The sequence below is a fragment of the Schistocerca gregaria genome, chromosome X (assembly GCF_023897955.1).
Source record: "Schistocerca gregaria isolate iqSchGreg1 chromosome X, iqSchGreg1.2, whole genome shotgun sequence".
NCBI lineage: Eukaryota > Metazoa > Arthropoda > Insecta > Orthoptera > Acrididae > Schistocerca > Schistocerca gregaria.
This window is the reverse complement of record NC_064931.1, coordinates 769608633-769633207: the sequence shown is the minus strand read 5'-3', so window position 1 is coordinate 769633207 and position 24575 is coordinate 769608633. Positions and strand designations below refer to the sequence as shown.

Sequence of the window (24575 nt, the reverse complement as noted above, 5' to 3'; positions counted from 1 at the left end):
TACGACCATCATTGGCACCAAGGTAGAAGCGACTCTCATCGCTGAAGACGACACGTCTCCATTCGTCCCGCCATTCACGCCTGTTGCGACACCACTGGAGGCGGGCTGCACGATGTTGGGGCGTGAGCGGAAGACGGCCTAACGGTGTGCGGGACCGTAGCCCAGCTTCATGGAGACGGTTGCGAATGGTCCTCGCCGATACCCCAAGAGCAACAGTGTCCCTAATTTGCTGGGAAGTGGCGGTGCGGTCCCCTACGGCACTGCGTAGGATCGTACGGTCTTGGCGTACATCCGTACGTCGCTGCGGTCCGGTCCCAGGTCGACGGGCACGTGCACCTTCCGCCGACCACTGGCGACAACATCGATGTACTGTTGAGACCTCACGCCCCACGTGTTGAGCAATTTGGCGGTACATCCACCCGGCCTCCCGGATGCCCACTATACGCCCTCGCTCAAAGTCCGTCAACTGCACATACGGTTCACGTCCACGCTGTCGCGGCATGCTACCAGTGTTAAAGACCATGATGGAGCTCCGTATGTCACGGCAAACTGGCTGACACTGGCGGCGGCGGTGCACAAATGCTGCGCAGCTAGCGCCATTCGACGGCCAACACCGCGGTTCCTGGTGTGTCCGCAATGCCGTGCGTGTGATCAATGCTTGTACAGCCTTCTCGCAGTGTCCGGAGCAAGTATGTTGGGTCTGACACACCGGTGTCAGTGTGTTCTTTTTTCCATTTCCAGGAGTGTAGATCAGGAACAGCAGAGGTCCCAGGACGCTTCCCTCGGGAACACCTGATATCACTTCAGTTTTGCTTGATGATTTGCCGTCTATTACTACGAACTGCGACCTACCTGAGAGGAAATCACGAATCCAGTCGCCCAACTGAGACGATACCCCATATGCCCGCAGCTTGATTAGAAGTCGCTTGTTAGGAACGGTGTCACAAGCTTTCCGGAAATCTAGAAATACGGAATCAACTTGAGATTCCCTGTCGATAGCAGGCATTACTTCGTGCGAATAAAGATCTAGCTGCGTTGCACAAGAACGAGGTTTTCTGAAACCATGCTGATTACGTATCAATTGATCGTTCCCTTCGAGGTGATTCATAATGTTTGAATACAGTATATGTTCCAAAACCCTACTGCAAACCAACGTCAATAATATAGGTCTGTAGTTAGATGGATTACTCCTACTGCCCTTCTTAAACACTGGTGCGACCTGCGCAATTTTCCAATCTGTAGGTACAGATCTATCGGTGAGCGAGCGGTTGTATATGATTGCTAAGTAGGGAGCTATTGTATCAGCGTAATCTGAAAGGAACCTAATCGATATACAATCTGGACCTGAAGACTTGCCTGTATCAAGCGATTTGAGTTGCTTCGCAACCCCTAAGGTATCTACTTCTAAGAAACTCATGCTAGCAGCTGTTCGTGTTTCAAATTCTGGAATATTCCATTCGTCTTCCCTGATGAAGGAATTTCGGGAAACTGCGTTCCATAACTCCGCTTTAGCGGTAACAGAACCATCGGCACTGCGCAGCGAAGGTATTGGATGCGTCTTGCCGCTTGTGTACTTTACATACGACCAGAATTTCTTCGGATTTTCTACCAAATTTCGAGACAATGTTTCGTTGTGTAACCTATTAAAGTCGGTGCAAAATTTCGCGCGTCTGTAAATTTTAGCCAATTTTCGGGATTTCGCGTTATTCTGAACTTTGCATGCTTTTTCCGTTGCCTCTGCAACAGCGTTCGGACATGTTTTGTGTACCACGGGAGATCAGTTCCATCTCTTACCAATTTATGAGGTATGAATCTCTCAATTGCTGTTGCTACTATATCTTTGAATTTGAGCCACATCTCGTCTACATTTGCATAGTAAGTTCGGAAGGAATGGAGTTTGTCTCTTAGGAAGGCTTCTAGTGACACTTTATCCCCTTTTTTAAATAAAATTATTTTGCGTTTGTTTCTGGTGGATTTGGAAGAAACGGTATTGATCACTATTCCCTGTATCAGTCCTGATGCTCTCTATCAGCTCTGGATTGTTTGAGGCTAAGAGGTCAAGTGTGTTTTCGCAACCATTTACAATTCGCGTGGGTTCGTGGACTAACTGCTCGAAATAATTTTCGGAGAAAGCATTTAGGACAATCTCGGAAGATACCAGCAGTTTTGAACGAGTATTTTCTCCAACATATCGAGGGAAGGTTGAAGTCCCCACCAACTATAACCGTATGAGTGGGGTATTTATTTGTAACGAGACTCTAATTTTCTCTGAACTGTTCAGCAACTATATCATCGGAGTCTGGGGGTCAGTAGAAGGAGCCAGTTATTAACTTAGTTCGGCTGTTAAGTATAACCTCCACCCATACCAATTCGCACGGAGTATCTACTTCGACTTCACTACAAGATAAACCACTACTGACAGACACAAACAGTCCACCACCAATTCTGCCTTATCTGTCTTTCCTGAACACCGTCTGAGACTTCGTAAAAATATCTGCAGAACTTATTTCAGACTTTAGCCAGCTTTCTGTACCTATAACAATTTCAGCTTCTGTGCTTTCTATTATCGCTTGAAGCTCAGGGACTTTCCCAGCACAACTACAACAATTTACAACTACAATTCCGACTGTTCATTGATCCAAGCACGTCCTGTATTTGCCATGCACCCTTTGAGATTGCAGCCCGCCCCGTACTTTCCCGAGGCCTTCTAACCTAAAAAACTGCCCAGTCCACGCCACACAGCCTCCGCTACCCGTGTAGCCGCCAGCTGAGTGTAGTGAACTCCTGACCTATTCAGCGGAACCCGAAACCCCACCACCCTATGGCACAAGTCAGGGAATCTGCAGCCAACACGGCCGCAAAACCGTCCGAGCCTCTGATTCAGACCCTCCACTCAGCTCTGCACCAAAGGTCCGCAGTCGGTTCTGTTAACGATGCTGCAGATGGTGAGCTCTGCTTTCATCTCGTAAGCAAGACCGACAGCCTTCACCAAATCAGATAGCCGCTGGAATCCAGAGAGAATTTCCACAGATCGAAAGCGACACACGTCATTAGTGCCGACATGTGCCACCACCTCCAGCTGGCTGCACACTGTGCTCTTCATGGCATCCGGAAGGACCCTTTCCACATCAGGAATGACTCCACCTGGAATGCACACGTAGTGCACACTGGATTTCTTCCCCTCCTTAGCCGCCATATCCCTAAGGGGCCCCATTACACGCTTAACGTTGGAGCTCCCAACTGCCAATAAGCCCAGCCATTATGGCTGAAAATAATTTGTTACATAAGCTCACTAGACAAAATACCAATGACCCACCTTAAAATTGCACAGTAGTCGCTTTGGAACGATGTGGGTGGTGTAGAACTGGTAGAGGCCGTCATGTGACACTCTAATGCTGACGTAAGTGATGACAGTGAAATGGTGTGTATACGTCAGTCGGTGGTATGGAATCAACGCATTAAGGTGGATCAGCGTGGAGACAGTACAGAATGGCTTAAAGGAGCTATCGTGTTTGGACGTGCCCATGATCACACAGTGAAAGAAGTTGTCCGAATTGTTCGTGTATCGACGCAGACTGACTAACCTGTCCACAAGGAATTGTGAACCACTCATAGCCATGTAACACGGCGCAATAACAGTGATTCTAAAAGCATCCTTACCGACGGGAACCGGAGACAAGTGTTACGTTTTGTCAACAACAGCCGGTTTCAAACCGGATAATAATTGCTATAGTCAAGGAATGGAGGTCAATCTCAACCAATTTCCGAATGCTCATTGCAAACACAACTGCACAGTTAGACTTTCGGAATTCGGAACCTCGCAAAGGTCTGCTGCTCAAACCAGCACATCGAACTGCACATCTTTACTGAGCCAAAGAACACAGAAACTGGGCAGTAGCTGATTCGAGGTGTGTAGAGCGGTCCGACGAGCTGCTGGTTAGCCTCTTTTTCAAATGATACGAGGCTTCCAGTACAACAAGGGCCCACTGAGGCGTTTAACTCCATTTGTATCAATGATGCACTTCAGGCTGGATGTGGTTATGTACAATTGTGCGGGGTATTTTCGTACGATGACTAGCCAACACTCATTCAGGTTAACATTAACATGAACCAGAACGTTTAATTCAACATTCTTGGTGGCAAATTTTGCCCTTTCTTCATCATTTTATCACGAGCTTGCTGTGGACAGACCCCTTTTTGCCAAAATGGCAACAACAATGTTTACAGGACTTCATGCAAACTTTCCTAATATGACGAACACTTAGGTACACTGTCATACCTCGACTGACTCGCTAAATAATCGCATTGTCATCCTATCTGACGCTGTCTGGAATAGTGAAACATAGCAATCTACAGGGTGACCAAAAAGTCTGTTGGCATTTGAAGATGCGCTACTTCACGGAATAATGTAGATAGAGAGGAAAAACTTGACACACATGCCTGGAATGAAATGGAGTTTTATTGAAACCGAAAAAGCGTGCACAAATCGGTCAACAGATGGCACTGGGCAGCAACATGTCAGTAATGCCGCAAGAGAATCGTGTATAAAACGAGCTGTAGTGAGAGAGGGAGTCAGATGCGCCGGCTGTCGCGGAATGTTGACTTTACCAGAAAAGGCTCTCTTAGTGAAGCTTCACTATCAGAACAGAGAATCAGCTACTGCAGGTTTATGATCCAGTCGCCATAAGCACAGTACTCGAACGGGTAAAGGTCCTGTGACAAATGTCGCTGTGAAGAAAATGATCACGGTGTCCGAGGCAACGGGTTGTTTAGACGGTCGGTCACATAGTGAGTGACCAGACGCAAATGCTTCTGCATCTCGAACGTTTCAGTTAGAAATGGAGATTTTTTCTGGTTCATCTCCGCATGACGGAGTAACCACTCGTGAAGTCCCACGTCGCACTGGCATTCCACGCATTATCGTTTGAAGAGCACTAAGATGTACCCTTCAGTGCTATCCGTACAAAATCTATCGTCATTATGAACTCTTAACCACCAGTTTTGAGACACAGAGAGAGTTTGCGCTGTGGGCACTTAAAAAAAAAAAAAATGGGACAAGTGCTGTGGAGCGTCGAATCCCGTTTCACACTCCGAGAGTCTGTCAGCGCCCACAACTGTAGAATTTGGGCTACCGAAAATCCTAGAACTGTCGCGGAAATCCAATTGCATAATGAGAAAGACACGGTCAATGCAAGTTAGCCAATTGTTTCGTGGCTGTCTCCCTGTGCTCTCTATCCCCGTTTCCGGATGTCTGTTCCATATTTTGTGATGTTCGTCATTACGAACTGGATATCATAACGTTATTTTGTAAGAAAATGCTGTTGCAATGGTCTTGGAAGCTATCTGTCCCGCGTAAATCTGCCTGATTCATTAGGCATGTACAGTTTTTATATGTTGTTTCACTTGTGCACTGTCACCAACATGACGATCAGTACATATAGAAACTAATCATTATATCGAAAATATTTTCACCGAGTAGCTTATGGAGTTCTCAATATGATATTCCGTAAATTTGTGAAAACTCCAGAACACTGTTCATACTAGATATTTAGGATTATCTGGAGAATACTTTCAGACTCCAATAACCGACAGAACTACTCATTTCATTTGTGTAAATAATAAGTGTGGTTACTTAGAGCAACAGGCGATTCAGACCGACTTTCTCCAAAACTTCATTCAACTGAAGGGTCTGCCTATTTCAGAGAATTTTGAGTTTTGTGTGATATATACTATTTAGACATAGATGAGTCAAGTGCTACAAAATCTAACAACACTACATTTTTGTGCCAAAATATCTCCTCACTACTAAAGCGTAGTACATCTGAAGAAATAAGTAGTTTAAGATGAGGTGGATACAACAAAATGCCGAAAACACTGAAAGGCCGTAAACGATCCTTAACCTCTCAATAGCCCTCTAATACTCGTGGAAACTGGATTTAGCACGTGCCAAACTAATCGTCTGCATCTTGATATTATCCAAAACTGACGCGGTACGATAACGACCACACTGACGTGCAAAACTTAAGGACGAAAGTAACTTTCTCATGGTGTATAACTGCCAAGTAAGATAGCTCGATGAAACTTGGACCATACATACAAAGAAATACTACAGTATACCACGGAAGGTAACTTAAAGAAATATGCAATGAGACGAACAGAATGACACTTTTATTCAAAGATAATAATTACACTGAAGTCACTCTGATTCGTGATGGTACCTTGTGTGTAACAACTGCCGGGATATGGTTCTTAATAGGGTGTGCGAGTAGTAAAACAAGGGCGGCACCACCCCACTCTCTATTGTTGCCAAATTCATTCAAGATGGCGGATCCAAGATGGCGGCGGTAGATATGGCAACATCGCTATCACGTCATGGTGGGAAGTTCAAATTTTGGAGGGAGAATAGGTCAATTGGGCTACCTCCACTAACCTAACCCCCTCCCTTCCCCTCCCCCTCCCATCCCCCATAAAATGGCGGGAATTTCAAATTCCAGCAGGACAATGCAACACACCACAGCTACCTACACTAACCTAAAAAAATAGCTGAAAAAAAGGATTTAGCGGGAAAAGGACTCTGCCTGTGCTGGATAGGGTTGATGTAAGGTTTTATTTTGCATGCAGAGTTCATTTAAACTATTTGAGGCAGTAGATCGGTCCAGTGTGTTTACCATAAGGTCTGGAGTCAAACTGACCTAGTACACAGTACTGCCACCAGAGGGTGCTGTCGTCCCTCCCATGAAGTAATCCAAGATGGCGGTCTGAAGGGGGAAAAGGGCAGGAAAAGGACTCAGCCAGTTCTGGGCTGCTGGAGAGAGGAAGGAGTGCACTTTATTTATTTTTCGAACAATTTATTTAGGGACGAATTTCATATAGTTTATTTATTAGACTGATACAAAACACTCGCCCTGACGTGCTTGGTGTCACAGTAAAGAATCTGGAGACCTGCAAACTACTCATAAATAACGCAGTACACTGATGTGCAGAGAGGCAAAAAACTCGTAAATTACCGAAATAACACAGCATACAGAAACCCCAACCACTCGTAAATGGCCGAAATAATGCGTCACACTGATGTACAGATATGCAAAGAACTCAGAAACTATCGAAATAACGCAATGTACAGCCTACAGACATGCATGCAACTAGTAAATTGTCAAAATAATACATGTAAAAGGTTCTGCAGCCACGCTCACAACGCTTAAACAGCCGAAAGTAATGCAGTGCACAAAAACTCAGTGCATGTAAAAAATGGTTTCGCAGTGTCATCAGTCGCAATGCATCAGCAAACTGTTCCAACCCACGGATGCGCAGACGCCGCCGCGAGCCACCACCGAACAAAAGCTAGTGCCGGAGTGCAAGCTATTGCTCTCAGGCTGCTGCCGATGGCAGATTAAAGCCGCGTCTACAGGTATAGTTCTTCGAGTGTTATACTGACGTCACATGACTATGTAAATAAGAGGCAAGTCACCCTCTGGGACACAAGTGCATGTTTCCGTTGCTGGCGCGATACCTCTCTATCTATGGATACTGACGTTACAGGTCATACTATAGAACTCTGTTCCAATGCTTCCCAGAACAGCACAGGGTGCATTGTTCCTAGCAATCCTAATGGGATACGCAAGACACCTCTGGCCGCGTATGGGCTTACCCAGCCACCACGCATACCTGCTAGTCCATCGCAGGCCTAATTGCCAAGCGAGAGATGTCTGCCAAGCTACTCACCCGCGCAGGTGCAGTTAAATGTTATACTGATGTCACATGTCTATGTAAATAAGAGCCAAGCTCCCCTCTGGTTGCGCTATAGAAATCTTCAATAATGCTTTCAGAAACTGCTAACGAAAATAGCATAGAATAACACCGAATGCTTTCTTCTTTGCGATCCTAATGGGACAGCCTGTGTATTACCTATCAGTCCCTTCTAGGAATTGGTAAGCTTCCACAGTAATAGTTAACCCTCGCTTTTGTTGTAGCCATCGTGATGTATCAGCTTGTCTGAATGGGAATTCCTGTTCACGAAAATAACGAGGCACTCTGTTCATCACGTGTTATCCTTCCTGGAAATCGTTAAGTGCTGCTTTCAACTAACATCTCCGAAACACAAACGTTCTCACCGCTATGTAGAGGCTACTATGACCCAGCACAAAGGATGTTTTGTGAATGGATGGAGCATTATGATTGGCTCTTGCTCAATTTGCCCGCCAAATTTTGATGCTCCTTGTATGGAAGCAGTGTCTGCCTTTTTTTCTGCAGATGAGACTTTCAGCGGCAAAAAAACTATTTTGTACAGTTCGCCATATTGCACTGACAGTTAAACCCTGCAAAAGTGATCTACAGATACGTCAAATACATCCCATTTATTCACCGTCCCGCTGCGCAGCACCGACGGATGAAACTACAACTGTAAACGTGGTCCATGACCACCAGGAAGAGCGTCAACCAAAGAGAGAGGCCTGCCAATTGTGGACGATCCCACATCCCGGAAGAATGCTATCAATACTCCCAGCGCAAACGCAAACTGGGTATTAGTTCACTATTCGCCCGCGCAGGAGGAGCCACGAGCCAAATCGACAGAAGCCATAAGCTTTCTCGGACTCTCTGAACCGGTGTACAAAGAATGGGCAAGCCCGACCTCGGAACAAAAGCGTTACTGTTTCTGGCGCCGACATGTTTGCTTGCTGCTACGCTTTCTAACGCCATCTCCAGATTCTGAAGAATACTGGGAAACAGGCATATTTATCAGTGTAACTACAATTAAATATTAAGATTGGTGCCATTGTCTGACACACACGGAACTCAATGCCCCTATCACTACACAGGATCTCATTGCTATGCTCCGCACAAAACGCAACACCGCTCCTGGTCACGATCGTGTCACCTACCGTCACCTTCATGAAGCTCCTGTCTCTTTCCTCTCCACCCTGGCCAGGCTCTACAATGTAGTCCTGTCCACCGGTTACTACCCCGACCTGTGGAAAACCTCCCATATCCTGATGTTCCTTAAACCTGGCAAACCGCCGTCCGCCGTCTCCTCCTACCATCCCTTCAGCCTTACCTCGGTCTTCAGCAAGGTCCTGGAATCTATCCTCACCCGACGCATCCACCAGCATCTCCACCAGCACTGCCTCCTTCCCGTTACCCAGTGTGGCTTTCGGCCATCCTTCTCTTCCGACGACCTTCTCCTTCACCTCACTCATCTCCTGTCCGAACAGCTTAATTCCCGTTGCTCCGCAATCTTCCTCTCCCTGGACCTTGAATGTGCTTAGGACTCCGTATGGCATTCTGGTCTCCTCTTCAAGCTCCAAACCTTCGCCCTTCCCATTAACTACGTCCATCTGATCGGCTCCTTTCTCCCCCACCGTTCTTCCTACGTCACCCTACATAACACGGATTCCTACAGCTTTATTCCCTCCTCCGGTGTGCCCCAAGGCTCCATCCTCTCCCCCCTTCTGTACGTTTGGTATGCGGCGGACTTGCCCCCGCCGTCACTTCCCATCCACCTTCTCCAGTTTGCCGATGACACCGCCTTTCTTGCCCTTGCCCCCACCCTGCAATGCTCCCAATACCTTCTCCAATACCATCTTGACCAGTTCACCACTTGGTACAACCAGTGGTTGCTCAAGGTCAATCCCTCCAAAACCCAGGCGATCATTGTAGGCAAAACCACCCCTTGATTTCTATCTCACCATCTATGGCCGTCCTATCGCCCTCACCCCCACCCTCAAGTACCTTGGCGTCACCCTCAACAGTCGTCTCTCCTGGACCCCCCATCTCCGGACAATCCAAGCCAAGGCACGCTCCCGACTCTGTCTCCTCAAGCTCCTTTCCGGCCGTACGTGGGGTCTGGACCCCTCCACCATCCTGCACACCTATAAATCCCTCATCTGCCCTATCCCTTGTTACGCCCATCCAGCCTGGATCTCCGCCCCCCCCCCCCCCACTACATTTTATAAATCCCTTCAAATCCTTGAACGCCATGCTCTCCACCTCGCCTATCGTATCCGTCTCCCCTCCCCCACGCGGATCCTGTACGACCTCATTCCATACCCTGCCTCCTCCTTTTCCTTGAAAGGATACGGATCCTGTACACCTCCCGCAAACTCAATCCTCCTCACACGCTTGTCTCGCCCATCCTCTCCCACCCCTGCCTGCTGCCGCGCCTGTATTCCCACGTCCCACCCGGTCTCCATCTCTCCACCCTCCTTACCCTCTCCCAAGGTGGCTTACGCCAGCTCCCCCTCCCTGATGATGTTCTCCTCCCCTCCATCTACCCCTCCTATCAACTTTGATCCTCCCCGCCCCCCACTTCCTGTGTCCTTTCCTTTAGGCACCCTCCCTCCCTTCTCTTTCCTTTTCCCCTGTCCCCTTCCTCCATCCCTCTTCCCCAGGGCTTCCCCTCCCCCTTTCTCCCTTCCCCCTATCTCCTCTGCCCATGGCAGCTGCTCTCCCCTCTCCCTCTCCCACCCCCTCTCCTCCTCTCTTGGTAGGTCCTCGGACTCGTACATGGTTAGTGAACATTCGCGCGCCGGAGATCAACGCCTCGTGTTTCTGTGTGTGCCGTCGTTTTGTGCTTAAGTGGTTCAGTGTTATTCGTTTTGTGCACCTACGTTAACGTGTGACAATTTTCGTCTATGTATGTGTCCAAGTGTCTGAACAAATTTTTTCTTGGACTCTACGCCTGTGAACGGCTCCATGTGTTTTAAAAAGTGTTTGTCTCCGTTTCTGAGTCCACCATATTTTTTTCTCTTTAATTGTCTTCATTAGTATCTTTAATGTTTGTCTGCGGCCAAAGAGCGGTGTAGTATGCTGCTGCTGGCGTGCCTGTAAACAGATTTAAAAATAACAATAAAGAAAAAAAAACAAAAAATTTGTCTGACACCGAGCAGTGTTCTGGATATGTCTCCTCTTTACGGCCGTGGTTCTGGAACGAATCTCAGTATCTATAGCGCACATAATTTTCGATGTAAAAAAAATCTTTCATTCCCCTTATGGCTATCGATGTACTCACGATAGGACCGGAGTAGCGACCACCAGACACTCGTACATATACTGCAAAGACTGTTGTACAAAGGCTGGGTCGGTTCCCCTAAGCACAAAGGCGTCACCGTTTTGGGTCCCAACCTATTTGCTTGCTTGCTTGCTTTCTACACCAATCTCCAGACTCTGGGATTACAAGAACACATGTATTTTCACATGATTTGCCAGAATATTATGCCATTTTCGCGATACTTCGTGATATCAAGCATATAACAGTATCCTACCGATCGCTCGTGCAACATAATTCCGAAGATATAGACTGGAAATTATTTCTCTACAAACCCGAAACTTTTGCGAGGAGGAGTGACTAGAAATTTAACATGTCTGCGAAGATCTTTACGTGAAACATCGAAAAAATACAGGAAACTGATATCATCCTTATAGTTCACAAACTCAGCTAAGGTGTTTCTCATGTCTAGAGAACCAGTAAATGTGTCTTCCATTCGACTTTCACCTGCTAGATGCGCATACCACAATCGATGTTCTCTCAACTAAATAAAGATGGGAAATTTGAAGTAGCAGTCCACCGGACAATTTACATAGGAGGGAATAATGGTTCAGCGCAAACGAATGTCCATATTGAATATTCTCAAATTTTCACGTGACCACGACAGCTGTACATCACATACTAAGCATTAGTTCGCTATTCGGCCGTCTAGAGGATGATATGGTTAAGTCAGCTACATTCCTGCATCCCAACAGGGCTTTCCATTCGGACATCTCCTGCCGTTAATGGGAAACGTGAATCATTCTCGCCACAGACCATCGCCAGCGCGCCACGCACCCCTAGACAGAATTGTCCTAGGAAATCGGTCACATACGTATTTGATTGCTATGCTTGCAATTAAATGTTACGATTGCAGTCTCAAGTGAACGACATTCAACATTGAGTGAAGTATCAGAAATACACCCTGATGACGGCTGCAGCCCTGGAAATAGAAATATCTGTACCATTCTTATGACTTGACATACTTTTCCCTCTGCTATCACGGTATTCCACGTCAAATCCATACCTTCCTTTTCACCAGACATAGTCATTCCCTTTGCACATATAGGAACATGCACACACATACTTTATAAGCCTCATGGCGAACCTATCAAGCATCCCCTACTATTAAGTATAATACTTCGCCAATAAATGATTGCTGACGATACGAAATAATACTGAGAGAAAATCAGCAATGGGTGGACATGTCTTATAAGTTTTTCTTGCGAGTGCTACCACTGTGTCTTAGAAAGAGAGGCGTAATCGTCTTACAAACCGCCAGATGTTAAAAAACCTGATCGCAACAACTACTGTACGTTACGGTCACAAGCGGTCTTGATTCTACAGGTGCACACAAGTATCCATGTTTAAAGCTATACTAGCTTTATAAATCGAGGTATGTCATTACCTCTGAATGAAGTGTTTGTTTTTTTTTTTCAGACAAATACCGTGACACTGAATATAGACAGTGATCGCCGGAGTGTATAGTATCAGACCAAAAGTGCGGTTACACGTCGCCAACAGTGCAACCTCGTAATAAAACTACCAAATTTAGAAAGTGAAAGGGACTTGGTATGAAACAGGTATTTGAAACTCCCTCACGCCGCTGGCACTAGATATTTCTCCAGTATTTGTAATGCATTCTGTCTCAATGCCATGTTAGAGGTTCGGTGCTATATCGACTGGGTTAAAGGAGATGGTTGATTGAGAAGTATTACAAAAAGTAGATGGTGTGCTGATTGAGATCGTAAGAAATGTACACTAGCATTTCAGATCTCTAGTTTTACGCTATCTGCTGAAAATGCTCTCTGGGATTTGGAATCGAGTCTCTCCATTCAACTACATACCTGCGTTGGATCCTATGGAGAAGTCCTTTAATGATTACAGTCACTAGAGAATCATAAATCTGGCACTCTCATATCTCGAAAAGATCAACCTTTCTAGAACTTATCTGATACATTAAAATTCCAACATTGTTTTAAGTAGTCCCTCAGGACCCATTCACGTCTATCACCCCAACATGCTATCTTTGTTATTCTGTACCATCCAACAGAGAAAAATTACATACTATAAAAGCTCCACTAACTTCATCTGACAGAGAACTCGATAAGATTTTTACTGCATCTCTCTACTCCCATATATCGAAAATTGATACTGTCTACGTGCCGGCATCGAGCACATGTGATGATCCTATTCAAAATACAGCTATTTGATCCATTGCACGGCCCAGTATAAAGATGCATCGCCTGCACTGTAGGAGCATAACCGTATTCCACAAACTATATTATAAGTCGAAGAGATCCTCCCTGTGACCTTGTGTCATTGTTTGAAACATTGTTTTTTTGTGCTGTAACACGCTTTGTACACTGCCTTACATTTTGATTTTTCCGCCACGACTTCGAGGTCGGTGTCGGGTTCTAAACTAACATTAACATGTTCTGATCCATTGCTTCTCACAGAAAACTAGACATCACGTGGTATAAGTCATGTTGTTACTGCTGCTATCATAACACACCACACACGCTGGATGATTTTAAATAAAAGACAGTTACATAGTAAAAGACTCGAAGAGTTTGGCGGCGTTGTGGAGAGTTTCCAAACTGCTGTTCGAAGGCGATTGACAACTTCTACATTTAAACTCATCTGTCACAGTGACGACATAGCTGATGGCTCTGCGTTCCGTTTAGACTGATTCCTCGTATTGAAGTCATGTACCCGAGCACTGTTTCAGTGCTAGCGACCCCCAGAAGGTGTTGTCCCTCCACTAAAACTCATTCTGCAACTCAAACAAGCCATGTCAGTCAATCATTATGTGGTAACCAACAGCGTACCAGTGGGCAGATGGGATAGAAAAGACACCATCCATGTACTGAAATAATAAGCATCACAGTTGATAGTGCAAACAATTTGAGCAAATTTACAGTAGTTTCAATACCAACCAATGATGCGACAGCATGTTTTCCAATTTCAGTATCATAGCTAAACCGTCCCTTCTCTATTTTGCGAGTATCATTGCGAATGTAGATAGATGACTGTGCATTACATCCATTCGGTGTTAATTCTCGGACATATAAATCATAACCTCCCTCTTGAACCATGGACCTTGCGGTTGGTGGGGAGGCTTGCGTGCCTCAGCGATACAGATGGCCGTACCGTAGGTGCAACCACAACGGAGGGGTATCTGTTGAGAGGCCAGACAAACGTGTGGTTCCTGAAGATGGGCAGCAGCCTTTTCAGTAGTTGCAGGGGCAACAGTCTGGATGATTGACTGATCTGGCCTTGTAACAATAACCAAAACGGCCTTGCTGTGCTGGTACTGCGAACGGCTGAAAGCAAGGGGAAACTACAGCTGTACTTTTTCCCGAGAGCATGCAGCTTTACTGTATGGTTAAATGATGATGGCGTCCTCTTGGGTAAAATATTCCGGAGGTAAAATAGTCCCCCATTCGGATCTCCGGGCGGGGACTACTCAAGAGGATGTTGTTATCAGCAGAGAAATCTGGCGTTCTACGGATCGGAGCGTGCAATGTCAGATCCCTTAATCGGGCAGGTAGGTTAGAAAATTTAAAAAGGGAAATGGATAGGTTAAAGTTAGATATAGTGGGAATTAGTGAAGTTCGGTGGCAGGAGGAACAAGACTTTTGGTCAGGTGACTACAGGGTTATAAAAACAAAATCAAATAGGGGTAATGCAGGAGTAGGTTTAATAAAGAATAGGAAAACAGGAATGCGGGTAAGCTACTACAAACAGCATAGTGAACGCGTTATTGTGGCCAAGATAGATACGAAGCCCACGCCTACCACAGTAGTACAAGTTTATATGCCAACTAGCTCTACAGATGACGAAGAAATTGAAGAAATGTATGATGAAATAAAAGAAATTATTCTGATAGTGAAGGGAGACGAAAATTTAATAGTCATGGGCGACTGGAATTCGTCAGTAGGAAAAGGGAGAAAAGGAAACGTAGTAGGTGAATATGGATTGGGGGTAAGAAACGAAAGAAGAAGCACAACTTATTCATAGCTAACACTTTGTTCAAGAATCATAAAAGAAGACAGTATACATGAAAGAAGCCTGGAGATACTAAAAGGTATCAAATAGATTATATAATGGTAAGACAGAGATTTAGGAACCAGGTTTTAAATTGTAAGACATTTCCAGGGGCAGATTTGGATTCTGACCACAATCTATTGGTTATGACCTGTAGATTAAAACTGAAGAAACTGCAAAAAGGTGGGAATTTAAGGAGATGGGACCTGAATAAACTGAAAGAACCAGAGGTTGTACAGAGTTTCAGGGAGAGCATAAGGGAAAAATTGACACGAATGGGGGAAAGAAATATAGTAGAAGAAGAATGGGTAGCTTTGAGGGATGAAGTAGTGAAGGCAGCAGAGGATCAAGTAGGTAAAAAGACGAGGGCTAATAGAAATCCTTAGGTAACAGAAGAAATACTAAATTTAATTGGTGAAAGGATAAAATATAAAAATGCAGTAAATGAAGCAGGCAAAAAGGAATACAAACGTCTCAAAAATGAGATCGACAGGAAGTGCAAAATGGCTAAGCAGGGATGGCTAGAGGACAAATGTTAGGATGTAGAGGGTTATCTCGCTAGGGGTAAGATAGATACTGCCTACAGGAAAATTAAAGAGACCTTTGGAGAAAAGAGAACCACTTGTATGAATATCAAGAGCTCAGATGGAAACCCAGTTCTAAGCAAAGAAGGGAAAGCAGAAAGGTGGAAGGAGTATATAGAAGGTTTATACAAGGGCGATGTACTTGAGAACAATATTTTGGAAATGGAAGAGGATGTAGATGAGGATGAAATGGGAGATACGATAATGCGTGAAGAGTTTGACAGAGCACTGAAAGACCTGAGTCGAAACAAAGCCCCCGGGAGTACACAACATTCCATTAGAACTACTGACAGCCTTGTGAATTAGAACTACTGACAGCCTTGGGAGAGTCAGCCCTGACAAAACTCTACCATCTGGTGAGCAAGATGTATGAGACAGACGAAATACCCTCAGACTTCAAGAAGAATATAATAATTCCAATTCCAAAGAAAGCAGGTGTTGACAGATGTGAAAATTACCGAACTATCAGTTTAATAAGTCACGGCTGCAAAATACTAACGCGAATTCTTTACAGACGAATGGAAAAACTAGTAGAAGCCGCGCTGCGGAAGATCAGTTTGGATTCCATAGAAATATCGGAACACGTGAGGTAATACTGACCCTACGACTTATCTTAGAAGCTAGATTAAGGAAAGGCAAACCTACGTTTCTAGCATTTGTAGACTTAGATAAAGCTTTTGATAATGTTGACTGGAATACTCTCTTTCAAATTCTGAAGGTGACAGGGGTAAAATACAGGGAGCGAAAAGCTATTTACAATTTGTACAGAAACCAGATGGCAGTTATAAGAGTCGAGGGGTATGATAGAGAAGCAGTGGTTGGGAAGGGAGTGAGGCAGGGTTGTAGCCTCTCCCTGATGTTATTCAATCTCTATATTGAACAAGCAGTGAAGGAAACAAAAGGAAAATTCGGAGTAGGTATTAAAATCCATGGAGAAGAAATACAAACTTTGAGGTTTGCCGATGACATTGTAATTCTGTCGGAGACAGCAAAGGACTTGGAACAGCATTTGAACCAAATGGACATGGTCTTGAAAGGAGAATATAAGATGAACATCAACAAAAGCAAAACGAGAATAATGGAATGTAGTCGAATTAAGTCTGGTGATGCTGAGGGAATTAGATTAGAAAATGAGACACTTAAAGTAGTAGAGGATGTGTGCTATTTGGGGAGCAAAATAAGTGATGATGGTCGAAGTAGAGAGGATATAAAATGTGGTCTGGCAATGACAAGGAAAGCATTTCTGAGGAAGAGAAATTTGTTAACATCGAGTATAGATTTAAGTGTCAGGAAGTCGTTTCTGAAAGTATTTGTATGGAGTGTAGTTTTGTGGTGCTAGAGAAGAACGCTGAAGACTAGATGGGTAGATCACATAACTAATGAGGAAGTATTGAATAGGATTGGGGAGAAGAGAAGTTTGTGGCACAACTTCACTAGAAGAAGGGCTCGGTTGGTAGGACCTATTCTGAGGTATCAAGGGATCACCAGTTTTTTATTGGAGGGCAGCGTGGAGGGTAAAATTATCGTAGAGGGAGGCCAAGAGATGAATACAATAAACAGATTCAGAAGGATGTAGGTTGCAGTAGGTACTGGGAGATGAAGGAGCTTGCACAGGATAGAGTAGCATGGAGAGCTGCAACAAACCAGTCTCAGGACTGAAGACCACCACAACAACAACATACATCATCAAAGTATACCAGACAGCGCTCTACATATTTATAGCACCTCAAGCATAGTGCTTAATTTGAAATCTGTCTCTAAGCGGATGGGAGACACAGAGCATTCTCGCAGTCTGAGGATAAAATTAGAGAATGTCGCGCTGTCTTTGACCAACGCGCCCTGCAGCACCGATACCGATTCAATCTGCAGCCGACCACAAGTAAACCACTACATTCCACGCCCCGTCAATGAATGGATTTTGTCGAATCCTCGCCCATCCAAGTGTACAAGATTTCTTCAGATGCGCCCATGTCTAGGAGGTTAGCACTCCTTATCGATGTATAGTAACAGATTTTAAAGTGTTGTGATGTTATAACAGACGCTTAAGAAGAAGAAGAAACTTCATGTGTTCCCACACCAAAATACACAGACCTTCAAAACGGTCACGTTCGACAATGCTCTACGTACTCTCATATGGTGACAAGTGGGAACACGCAATTCACAATATACTGTAACAGCTCTCTCTATGTTTGGTCCAAGTTTCATTGAGGTATGTTACTTAGCAGTGAAAGCTACTTTCATTCTTAAGTTTTGCACAACAGTATAGATGAATCTCATATCGTGAGATGTTCATGGAGCCATACTGTCATAATTAGTTAGTAATAAGGTCAATTGTCTGCATAAATGTACAGAACTGTCATGGGATACTTTAGGCGAACAAACAAGTGCACTTGGTAGGTCAGCAGGGTCTTGTATCTTACGCTTATTGGGGCTGATGGCAGAATCATCATCGATCGAAATCCATCACAAGGCAGACGGTGAACGAGCAAAACCCCCCTGACAGTCTCAGGAGTTGGTTGGCGTAACTTTCCCTGCCAAATGGTGTGACCTTTGCCTTTTTCGGGGCACTTTCGCTAGGATTCTTCCACACCATGCACTGGAATGGTGGATCCAGGTCTGATTCCCAGTGACAAGTTGAGTGAAGCGCAGATCTCCCTCTCTCTGACGAGTTTCCAGAAAAAATCTGGCCGAATCCATCCTATGCTGCTTGTAGATCTCACTCAGCAAACGTGGCATCCATCTTGCATAGATTTTGCAGTGGTGCAGATGGTCTGTCAGGGTCTTTGCAATAGCTGAGTGTCAAATTGCAGCCCCAAAAGGTAGCCGCTTGAGGATGGTGTAAACGGTAGCGCGACGCTATTCCTCCACAATATTGCAAGTGCAGTAATGGCATCATCACACCTCACTGCAGCAAGCCTCCCTGTTCACTGTTCGTCATGCACATCTTCATGCCTTCCACAAACTGTACACGCTAACGTCGATCCATTTTAATGCTCAAACAGCCGTCCCCGTAAACAGAGGTTAACTCCCGATGGATGTCGACAGCGGATAGTTGTTTTCCTGCGAAAAAAGCGAATGACAGAGCGCAACTCACAAGGGGACACACTTCGTATTGGTAACGCCACGCTAGCTGGCAGCGTACTGGGAGGAAACTATGGTATACATCGCAAGCTGGTGTGAGCACCCTGTATGCGATTTATTTTACAGACACAACACGCTTCCCCAGAACCCTTCTAACATATCCAAGTCTTCCATTCGTCTTCCCTGAAACGACTTTATGTAGTCTTCCCATTTTATATCACTTGGTAGTATTAGACCTAAATAATTACGCGATGTGACGTTCTGAAGATATTCACCATTAATCATGTAATCAGATAATATAAGGTTCTTTCTCTTTGTTACTGGCACTATTTTACATACATCCACGTCTAAAGAGAGCTGCCATTCATTACACAAAGCGGATATTTTGTCCAAGTCCTTATGTAATTCCTTACCATCATCCAAAGACGATACTTCCCAGTGCTCAATTGCATCGAAAGTGAACAATCTTTTACCGTTACGCTGCTGACAATATCTGAAAAAGTACTTCATTTATACTGAAAATATGAGAGGTCCTTTCAAGCTTCCCTGGTGAACACCCCGACGTTACTTTCGTTTCTGTGGAACATTCGTTCTCCAGTATAACGTACTACATTGTATTAGTCAGACATTGCTCGAGTCAGTCACGTATTTGTACAGGTGCTCCGTATGGTTTCATCTCGTTATTTGTTGTCGAAGTAAAGGAGATCCCTTAATCGTTATAATTTTCAGGTTTGAAACTATTCAATTGTGCTGTGATATTTTACCTCTACATTGAATGCTGTATGTGATATGAATTTCCTGTCTGTATGTCTAAGCGTTCATATTTTCTTGATTTCATCTTATTTTAATTCTTAAAATTTACAGGCACTTTTTATGGTCTTTGTTTCAGGTGGAAAATCTACGTTTGGCGAGTAGCCTAAAAAAACGATTTATTAATTCGCTGACTATAAACAACCAGAGGACTTAAGAATTCTAATAACTACTGCTTGCCCGTATCGACTGAGACTCGACAAAGAAGTAACACCATTGCAAATAACATTTTAATTCTGCTATGTTGATTGAAGTAAGTAGAGTCAGACAGAATTCACTATGTCCGAACAAAATTCTGTACTGCATCTTTCTCTATTACGAAATTCGGAAATATTTCTAATTTTTCTCCTGCAGAAAAATCTTTAGTTGGCTATGGGTCTGTGGGAAAAGTTGACGACGCTGTTTGGAAAAAAGAAAGAGGTGAATGTTCTCGTCGTTGGACTGAACAATAGCGGCAAGTCAACTGTAATCAACCATTTCAAGAATGAAGAAGACAGAGCCATGGAAATTGTACCTACAGTGGGATTCAACATAGAGAAATTTCAAAGTATGTGTTTTAGAGCTAGTTTGACACAGAAAATAAATGTTCGTAATTCTTTTGTCAGAATACACAAATAAGTTGAGAATGACATGGTTCTTTTGCTTACGAGTTCTGTTAATTTAGGTTTTATAATGCGATAAATAATTTGACGTTGAAAGATAAGTGATGCCTGATGACCATCATCTGAAAAACTACATGATATTACAACCAGTTAATTAGTCACTGTGTTGATGATTTCCACGACATTACGGTACATTCTGGGTAATTAGTGTCAACACAGATTTTATCTGCAACTCCGATTACTCGCACTCAACTGGTAGAAGCCAAAAATTTGTAGAAAAACAGCATATTTTGATTTTGAGATCGCCAAGTTTGTCAATCACACACCAGTTAAAAGTGTGAGCAGCCACAGATCCATGTTTTAGCACGTATGTTTCAAATTGCGGGGAGTACTGATGTGTGTTTCCTAAGGGACCAAACTGCTGAGGTCATCGGTCCCTAGATTTACACACTACTTAAACTACATAATGCTAAGAATAACACACACACCCATGCCCGAGGGAGGACTCTAACCTCCGGGGAGAGGGGCCGCGCGATCCATGACATGGCGCCTCTAACCGCGCGGCCACTCCGCTAGGCGGAAAACATATTTGTGACTAGGTCTCCCTGTCAGCTAACAGGTCTACAGAGGATCAGATAGATAAAATGACAAGGCCTAGTAGAAATTCTTGGATAACACAAGAGATACTGCATTTAATTAATGAAAGGAGGAAATATAAAAAAATGCGCAAAATGAAAAGATGAAATGAAATAAAGTGTTTAAAAAGCACAAATGTAGGGATTTAGAAGCACATTTCACTAGGGGAAAAAGTAGATACTGCCTACAGGAAAATTAAACAAGCCTATGGGGAAAAGAAAAGAAGCTGTATGAATATCAAGAGCCCAGATGGGAAACCAGTACTAACAAAAGAAGGGAAAGCCGAAAGGTGGAAGGAGTGCCTAGAGGGCCTATACAAGGGAAATAAACTAGAAGGTAAGATTATAGAAAGGGAAGTGAACATAGATGAAGATGAGGTGGGAGATATAATACTGCGAGAAGAATTTGATAGAGCTCTGAAAGATCTAAGTCGAAACAAGGCCCCGGGAGTAGACAATATTTCGTCAGAACTACTGATAGCCTTGCTGATAGTTGCTGAAAGGTGAAAAAATTACCGAACTATCAGTTTAATAAAACATGGTTGCAAAATACTAAGACGAATTTTTTTGCAGAAGAATGGAAAAACTGATAGAAGCCGATCTCGGGGAAGATCTGTTGGGATTAAAGAGAATTCTGACGCTACGACTTACATTAGAAGATAGGTTAAGGAAAGGCAAACCTACGTTTATAGCATTTGTAGACTTAGGAAAAGTTTTTCACAGTATTGACTGGAATACTGTTTTCGAAATTTTGAAGTTAGCAGGGGCAAAATACAGGGAGCGAAAATCTATTTACAACTTGTATAGAAACCAGACGGCAGTCGTAGGAGCCGAGAGGTATGAAGGGGAAGCAATGGTTGGGAAGGGGGTGAGACAGAGTTGTAGCCTACCCCCTATGTTATTCAGTTTGTACATTGACAAGCATTAAAGGAAGCAAAATAAAATTTGGAGTAGGAATTTAAGTTCAGGGAGAAGGAATAAAAACTAAGGTCTGCCGATGACATTTTAATTCTGTCAGAGAGAGCAAAGGACGTGGAAGAACAGTTGATCGGAACGAACATTGTCTTGAAAGGAAAATATAAGATGAAACTCGACAAAAGCAGGACAAGCATAAGGCAAATTAAATCAAGTGAAGCTGAGATTATTAGATTAGGAAACGAGACACTTAAAGCAGTAAATGTGTTTTGTTATTTGGAAAACAAAATAAGTGACAATGGCATACGGAGAGAGGATATAAATACTAACTGCCAATGGCAAGAAAAGCATTTCTGAATAAGATTGATTTGTTAACATCCAACGTAGGTTTAAGCGTTAAGAAGCCTATTCTGAAAGTACCGGGTGATCAAAAAGTCAGTATAAATTTGAAAACTGAATAAATCACGGAATAATGTAGACAGAGAGGTACAAATTGACACACATGCTTGGAATGACATGGGGTTGTATTAGAACCAAAAAATACAAAAGTTCAAAAAAAGTCAGAAAGATGGCGCTTCATCTGATCAGAATAGCAATAAGTAGCAGAACGAAGTAAGACAAAGCAAAGATGATGTTCTTTACAGGAACTGCTCAATATGTCCACCATCATTCCTCAACAATAGCTGTAGTCGAGGAATAATGTTGTGAACAGCACTGTAAAGCATGTCCGGAGTTATGATGAGGCATTGGCGTCGGATGTTGTCTTTCAGCATCCCTAGAGATGTCGGTCGATCACGATACACTTGCGACTTCAGGTAACCCAAAAGCCAATAATCGCACGACTGAGGTCTGGGGACCTGGGAGGCCAAGCATGACGAAAGTGGCGGCTGAGCACACGATCATCACCAAACGATGCTCGCAAGAGATCTTTCACGCGTATAGCAATATGGGGTTGTTCTAATAAAACCCGTCATTCCAAGCATGTGTGTCACTTTTTACCTCTCTATCTACATTATCCCATCCTTTATTAAGTAATCAAATTTATACTGACATTTTGATCACCCGGTATTTGTCTGGAGTGTAGCCATGTATGGAAGTGAAACATGGACGATAAACAGTTTACACAAAAAGAGAATAGAAGCTTTCGAAATGTGGTGCTATAGAAGAATGTTGAAGATTAGATGGGTAGATCACGTAACTAATGAAGAGGTACTGAATAGAACTGGGGAGACAAGAAATTAGGGCACAACTTGACCAAAAGATAGGAACAGTTGATAGGACACATTCTGAGACGTCAAAGGATCACCAATTTAGCATGGTGGAAAGCATGGAGGGTAAAAATTGTAGAGGGAGGCCAAGAGATGAATACAGTAAGCATATTCAGAAGGATGTAGGTTGCAGTAGCTACTCGGAGATAAAGAGACTCGCACAGGATGGAGTAGCACGGAGTGCATCAGACCAGTCTTCGGACTGAAGACCACAATAACAACAAATGAAATATGTTCAGTTAGTAGTGTCCGCTTTGAAAGAAGGATCACTTTGAGTCCACACGCGACTAAAACCGTTCCTTCCAGTGTCCAAATAATTTCCGCATGGTGCGTTCTGTGAGGCTATATAGGAGCTCACTCTTATTTACCTTCCATCGAGCGTAAGAATATCTGTAAAAATTTCGAGACCACTCCCACTAAGTTAACTGTTTTCATTAAACTTCTCACAGCATAAGAACACTGTTCGCGTACTAATCCATCATGACAAATACACTACTGGCTATTAAAATTGCTACACCAAAAAGAAATGCAGATGATAAACGGGTATTTATTGGACAAATATATTATACTAGAACTGACAATTGATTACATTTTTACACAATTTGGGTGCATAGATCCTGAGAAATCAGTATCCAGAACAACCACCTCTGGCCGTAATAACGGCCTTGATACGCCTGGTCATTGAGTCAAACAGAGCTTGCTTAGACGGCGTGTACAGGTACAGCTGCCCATGCAGCTTCAACACGATACGCCTGGGCATTTGGGTGCATAGATACTGAGAAATCAGTATCCAGAACAACCACCTCTGGCCGTAATAACGGCCTTGATACGCCTGGGCATTGAGTCAAACAGAGCTTGCTTAGACGGCGTGTACAGGTACAGCTGCCCATGCAGCTTCAACACGATACCACAGTTCATCAAGAGTAGTGACTGGCGTGTTGTGACGAGCCAGTTGCTCGGCCACCAGACGTTTTCAATTGGTGAGACATCTGGAGAATTTGCTGGCCAGTGCAGCAGTCGAACTTTTTCGGTATCCAGAAAGGCCCGTACAGGGCCTGCAACATAGGACGTGGATTGTCCTGATGAAATGTAGGGTTTCGCAGGGATCGAATGAAGGGTAGAGCCACGGGTCGTAACACATCTGAAATGTAAGGTCCACTGTTCAAAGTGTCGTCAATGTGAACAAGAGGTGACCGAAACGTGTAACCAATGGCACTTCATACCATCACGCCGGGTTATACGCCAGTATGGCGATGACGAATACACGCTTCCAATGTGCGTTCACCGCTATGTCGCCAAACACAGATGCGACCATCACGATGCTCTTAACAGAACCTGGATTCATCGGAAAAAATGACGTTTTGCCATTCGTGCACCCAAGTTCGTCTTTGAGTACACCTTCGCAGGCGCTCCTGTCTGTGATGTAGCATCAAGGGTAACTGTAGCCACGGTCTCCGAGCTGATAGTCCATGCTGCTGCAAACGGCGTTCCGCATTACCCTCCTGAACCCACCGATTCCATATTCTGCTAACAGTCATTGGATCTCGACCAACGCGAACAGCAATATCGCGATACGATAAACCGTAATCGCGATAGGCTACAATCCGACC

The 24575-nt window shown here is 44.1% G+C and overlaps 1 protein-coding gene across 2 annotated transcripts in view; it reads left to right on the top strand.

Annotated features, from left to right (window-relative positions):
• The window catches only part of LOC126298755 (ADP-ribosylation factor-like protein 6), a 107714-nt gene that overhangs the window by 69774 nt on the left and 13365 nt on the right, over nucleotides 1–24575 (top strand). For both annotated transcript variants that reach the window (XM_049990202.1, XM_049990201.1), the window contains exons 2-3: nucleotides 19625–19798; nucleotides 19900–20092. In XM_049990202.1, the coding sequence (XP_049846159.1) occupies nucleotides 19918–20092 (175 nt within the window). In that variant the 5' untranslated portion in view covers nucleotides 19625–19798; nucleotides 19900–19917. The remainder of the gene's footprint in view (nucleotides 1–19624; nucleotides 19799–19899; nucleotides 20093–24575) is intronic.